At 37.5% G+C, this 6,114-nt stretch overlaps 1 protein-coding gene across 3 annotated transcripts; it reads left to right on the forward strand.

The window, feature by feature from the left end:
* The first annotated feature begins 236 nt into the window (after positions 1 to 236).
* LOC100247010 (tubby-like F-box protein 8) lies at positions 237 to 5,136 on the forward strand. 3 transcript variants are annotated; one of them, XM_002266656.5, is made up of 6 exons: positions 237 to 497; positions 1,032 to 1,111; positions 1,768 to 2,218; positions 2,319 to 2,406; positions 3,195 to 3,327; positions 4,138 to 5,136. In XM_002266656.5, the coding sequence occupies exons 3-6, from the start codon at positions 1,871 to 1,873 to the stop codon at positions 4,841 to 4,843; spliced, it is 1,275 nt and encodes a 424-aa protein (XP_002266692.1). In that variant the 5' UTR covers positions 237 to 497; positions 1,032 to 1,111; positions 1,768 to 1,870; the 3' UTR covers positions 4,844 to 5,136. The 3 variants fall into 3 exon arrangements, with proteins under 3 accessions (XP_002266692.1, XP_010657561.1, XP_019079287.1); XM_010659259.3 differs by having other exon boundaries at positions 253 to 497; positions 1,032 to 1,124; XM_019223742.2 differs by lacking the exon at positions 1,032 to 1,111 and having other exon boundaries at positions 253 to 497.
* Positions 5,137 to 6,114: the final 978 nt, after the last annotated feature.

Here is a 6,114-nt window from a genome sequence, read left to right on the forward strand (position 1 = left end):
GAAGAAGGGAAGAAGCAAAGAGTGGAGGTCCATGGGAAGGGAGTAGGGCGTGAGTGTAGAGGAACAAAACTCATAGTGTCCTAACATTGCAACTTCCGTGAGGAAAAGTCAAACATCATTTGGTCGTGGCTCAAAGCCAAGGATTGGTCGCATAGTGGCAATAAATTTATTAAATAAATTAAATAATTACTCATCAAAATTAATAAATTATTATTAAAACAATAATAATAAAAAAAAACATAACTTTTTTCATGTGGTCATCAACTGGATTTAACCGGGCTTTGGAGTCCGGATGAGAGAGAGAAAGAGCAGGTCTAGAGAGAGAAAGAGCTCTTGATGATTCAGCACCCCCTCTTCTTCTGATTCTCTTCCTTTTTGCTTTTTCTCCTACAGATCTCCCCCATTGCTCACTCTCACCGTTTTTTTTTCTTTTTTTTCCATTTTCCTCGGGGTGTTTTACCCGTCAAGCCTGGATTTTCCCGGAAATGAGCGCTGAGGTCTGGTTCTGAGTCTCTTCTTCTCTTTGCAGATGTTTATTCTTTATTTTATTTTTTTGTAATTTTTTCTGGTTATTTATGTGGTTTTTCTTTTCCTCCTTTTTTTTTTCCATTTTAATGTGCTTGTGTGGATGATGCTTAAAGCAAGTGTCAAGTTGCATTTACTTTTTTAAAAAATTAGTTTGTTTGGAGTTTTTTTTTCTTTCTGCTAGTTGTTTTATTGGGTTCTGTGAAGGAAGTGTTGAGGAAGTTTTGTGGTATGTTTGGTTGCCGAGAAAAGAGAAGGAAATTTGGAGTTTAGACATTTTCTAAGACAACAAAAAAAGGGGCTGTTAGGTTTTTGTGGTATTACTTGTATGGATTGAGTTGTTTTTAACTTTTTAGCAACACAAATGTCGAATTTAAACTCTTTTTTCCTTTTCTTCTTCCTGAATTTTCTTCGCAACCAAACGGTAGGTTTGGGGCTAGGGTTAGTCTTAAGTTGAGGATTAGGGTTAGGGTCTGGCGGATTTCTAAGTTGTGAGGTTTTTGCAGATCTTGGTTGTCTTTCTTTGAAGCTGTGGAGCTCCGATCAGCTATTGGTTTCTGATTATCTACGTTCTCTTTGCGGGCAGGTTTGTCTTAGATGTAAAGTTTTCTCTTCCATGATTTTTTGTTGCTTTCTCCACAATCACATACAATTTACTGAAGAAAAATGCGAACTCTATAATCTGGGTAGCTTTAACTTGATCGGCACTCCGAATTATTTTATTTTATTTTATTTTTATTTTTCTATCTGGGTTTGTTTTGTTTCTTTTTGCTTTCGTTTCTCCATTATTTTACCAAGAAATACGCAGAAAATTCATCCTTTGACCAGCCAGTTCCAAGTCCCAAAAAATGAGGCCAATTGCATTAAGTAAACCAAAACATTTTTAAAAGATTGGCATAGCTGATCCAAATGGTTTTGATCTAGGCCTTGGTTGAGCCAAAGCTATATACAGAGAGAGTTTCATAGATTTTCTTAGTTGGTTTGGTGTTTTAGGAAAGAAGATTGGTATGGGAGGAAAATAGGGTTTATGGACCTAAAAAGGTTGTCTCTAGCAAAAGTTTGGTAATTTAGGCTACTTTGAAGCCCATGTGAATCTGCCCTTTTATGCTTATTGTCTCTTTTCCATTTCTTTTCTTTTTCTCTTTATGGGTGCTTTTTTTCTTGTGGTTTCTTTCCTTTATTTTATTCTTGCTCATCAAGCTTTATGGCGGGAACCTGAGTTTCTCCTGGCTCTATTTGCAGCTAACCGCTAGCCATAAGTTAAATATAAGTCATCAGAGGGTTTTTCTGGAGAGAGATAATTCACCTGCTTGGAAGTGATTCATCTGCTGTTTTAGTGGCTTAAATGTCGTTCCGCAGCATAGTTCGTGATGTGAGGGATGGGTTTGGCAGCTTATCTCGGAGGAGTTTTGATGTCAGGTTGCTGGGGCATAGTAGGGGTAAATCTATTGGTTCATTTCACGAGATGCATGATCAGCCTCTGGTAATTCAAAATAGCCGTTGGGCTAACCTGCCTCCAGAGCTGCTTTATGATATTATTAAGAGGCTGGAGGAGAGTGAGAGTACATGGCCGTCTCGAAAACATGTTGTTGCATGCGCTGCTGTTTGCCGGTCATGGAGGACTATGTGTAAAGAAATTGTTAGAAGTCCAGAGTTTTGTGCCAAACTTACCTTTCCAGTGTCCCTGAAGCAGGTAGGATCCATTTGCTCTGCTTTATTTGTTTTTTTTTTTTCCGGTTCCGTAATGAAGTTACGGGCAACAAATACTAAATTCTTTCCATTTGTATTTTCAGCCAGGGCCACGTGATGGGACTATCCAATGCTTCATCAAAAGGGATAAATCTAACTTAACTTACCACCTTTTTCTATGTCTTAGCCCTGGTAATCTTCTTTTTTTTGCTTTTTCGGTAACCTTAGTTTGTTAATTTTTGGCAGTTTTATAAAGTTTTCCTTGCATGTTCTTTTCTTTTTCTTTTTCTTTTTGGGTTAAAGTTAAACATTCGTTTTAGTTGTTTTTTCTTAAATCATGTTAATGTGTAGTTAATTAAAGGATGCATTTTGATGTACAATTATTTCTAAGTATCTTTGATGCATAAATTTGTTTCACCCTTGAATGCCTACTTGTGCTTGCCTGAGGTAACGTTATCCGACTGTTTTATATTGATATCAAGATGTTTATTGCCCTCAGCTGTTTCAATGGTTAATTTTCATCCAGTTTTCTTAAGTTGCATGTTTCTTATAGTATATTCTAAAATATTTGTTTGTCTCAGTAATAAAATCATTCTGACAATATGGATATATTGGCAGAAATGTTTATTTGAAAAGATTGTAAAACTAATAGAAACACGTGGAAATTTTGGATAAAGTTCTTACAGATATGTTTAGATCCATTGGAGATATTGAATCATACGCATACTGTAAATCACAAACATGCTATATTCAAATTCTTTCTTGCAGTTAGTTAATTGTGGTCATTGTTGACATTTTTCCATCTGAAGCTGTTTTATTTAACCAATTCTTGTCTCTCTGTCCGCAAACTTAGTACCGCTTTTATATCTTGGGGCTTTGATTTTAAAACACTGAATTAAACATGATTCACTATTTTATAGTTCTTTGCTTTCCTGCTGAATCTGCTGCTGTGTTTTATTTTGTGGTTACAATTTTTGCAGCTTTGCTAGTTGAAAATGGGAAGTTCCTTCTTTCTGCAAAAAGGAATCGCCGGACAACTTGCACAGAGTATGTTATCTCCATGGATGCTGAGAACATTTCAAGGTCAAGCAGCACTTACATTGGAAAACTGAGGTAATACAATTATATGCGAACATAACAAATCCTTGACTTCCTCTCTGTTATATTGTATTTACCTTTATCGGGTACATGGTCCATGGCACTTCTAGGAATACTCTTCAAGCAGAACTCTCTTCATAGATTTTTTTGTGTAAGGAAGGAAGGCTACTACTTTGGAACATGAATAACATCTTTTGACAGGATTGAATGGGTTGTGAAACTCACTTCTAGCCAGTCAAAAGAAGATTCACTCCTTAACAGCACATGCATCATCTTAACTTCTAGGGGAACATTTTATGACAGGCCAGAATGAGACATCACCATTTCAAAGTAATCTAAATCTTAGTAGAACTGTAGAACCTCATCCTTACAAGCCAAATGAAGACTATTGCTTTGGAACACAAGTGATGTCCCTTCCCTCCTTGCTTTCAGAAGGGTTGGTTATGACCATGTGGAATCAGGAATTATCCAATTCCTTCCAACCATGCAAATGTGTGGCACTCAAGAAGGGGGTAGTATTCCTCCTTATCTTGGATAGAACAAGATATTCAAAACCCATGCTTAATAGGTTTGTTGTGAATATATATTTCTAAATGTTTTTATCTGCATGGATGATCTGCACAAATCAATCCTCAAACTCTACAAATTCATTTCCCTTTCTTTATTTCCATTTGATTATCAACCAACTCTTTGATTGATTTCCTAAGTGAGGTTTGTGCATATACTATAGATTAGAATCTGTTTTTTTTAGTGATACTCTTGAGTCTTCTCTAAATGCTGGTTTCTTTAGTTATGTTAAGACTTCTAATATATTACTTGTTTCAGGTCGAATTTCCTTGGAACAAAATTCATAATATATGACACACAGCCTCCACATACCTGTGCACATATTCCTCCTCCAGGGAGAACAAGCAAAAGATTTTATTCCAAGAAGGTCTCGCCAAAAGTTCCAACTGGCAGCTACAACATTGCCCATATCACTTATGAACTGAATGTGCTGGGCACCCGTGGCCCACGACGGATGCATTGCACTATGCACTCAATCCCGGCCTCATCACTAGATGCAGGAGGAAGTGTTCCAGGTCAGCCAGAGCTCCTTCCCCGTGCTCTTGAAGACTCGTTCAGGAGCATCTCCTTCTCAAATTCACTGGACCACTCTGTTGAGTTCAGCAGCTCTCGATTTTCTGAGGTTTGTGGACCATGTGATGACGAAGAGGGTAAAGCGAGGCCCTTGGTTCTTAAAAACAAGGCTCCAAGATGGCACGAGCAATTACAATGCTGGTGCCTGAACTTCCGGGGGCGAGTAACGGTTGCATCAGTGAAGAACTTTCAGTTGATTGCAGCCACACAGCCAGCCGCTGGTGCACCCACACCATCTCAACCAGCCCCACCAGAGCATGACAAGATCATTCTCCAGTTTGGAAAAGTCGGGAAAGACATGTTCACTATGGATTATCGCTACCCTCTGTCTGCCTTTCAGGCATTTGCCATCTGCTTGAGCAGCTTTGACACCAAATTAGCATGTGAATAGGAGGGGGAAAAAGATAATAGACAAAAAGATGGTGAGAAAAGCAGAGAAATGCTATGTTTTCTTACTCATTCTGTCTTTTCTTTTTCCTTTTTTTTTTTTTTTTTTTTTGGGTTTGCTTCATCTAATTTGTATTGCCACTAGGATAGGAGATTGTTGTTAAAATGTTGTTCTGTTGCTGTAAACTCAATTGTAACTGAATCGGCCGAGATAACCGGTATCACACAATTGTAAAACTCAGTCTTCTCGTCTGCCTTTCTTTTTGTCATTATCATGAAATTTAACTGCATTCTAAACCTTCTGAATCTGCTTATTTATTTGGTTTTGCTGCTCTACCAAGGCATTACTTTACTAATTGGTTCCATAGGCCTTCGCAGCTCAGAACAGCCACTTTGACGAGGTCTCTGCTCAAGACTTAATAGGCCTAAGGTCAGGTGGGCTGGTGGTGGAATGGTGAGCGGCATGGCATTATAGGGTAGAGTGCTGGTGGCCGTAGATTGTGGAGAGCAACGTGTGCTCCAATGAAAAACTACAAAGGAAAAAAAGGGTGAGAAATTTTGGCCCTGTATTAGCATGTCAACGCTTTGGATCCCTTATGTCGATCAATTATTCAACTCTATAGGAAATGTGATCAGAATAATCTTTCATACTGCGAAGAAGGTTGAAAGGACTTTCTACCACGGGCCATGCTCAAGTTTTCTAAGTAGACTTCCTTTCAAGACTAGTGCACTTTTTTGACCAATCTCGTTTCAATGTGAAAAGGGATAGATTCGAGCCACTTTATCGTAAAGGCCGGGTTGGACATCACTCAGGCTGACGGTTTCAAAATGACACATGAAACATCACACAACTTGAATACAAGTTTCTTTATGTCAATTCGCATAGCTTTATTAGACAGCTGGGATTCACAATTTGACGTTAAGCCCACAAACAAGCTTGCGAGGCAAGTTGTGTTCAAGGTATATTACGAGCACTTTAAGTCTACGTCGCTTCCGATGTGGGATTGGGATTTATTAGAGTGAAAAATATCTTTGCACTGAAAGGGATTTGAGTCCTGATCTTCCTAGTGGAAATGCAATAGCTCAACCAAGATGCTAAGTATGAATTTCTATGCTATTTTTGTACAATAATATATAATAATATTGTTATATAAAACCATCAAATAAATATAAATATCTATATTCACATTTAATTTTATTATAATTATATGATGATAATTATGAAAATAATATAAATTAATTAATATAATCATTTTTTGAGTTTTAAAATAATAA

This window comes from Vitis vinifera, chromosome 12, assembly GCF_030704535.1.
Source record: "Vitis vinifera cultivar Pinot Noir 40024 chromosome 12, ASM3070453v1".
Lineage (NCBI taxonomy): Eukaryota > Viridiplantae > Streptophyta > Magnoliopsida > Vitales > Vitaceae > Vitis > Vitis vinifera.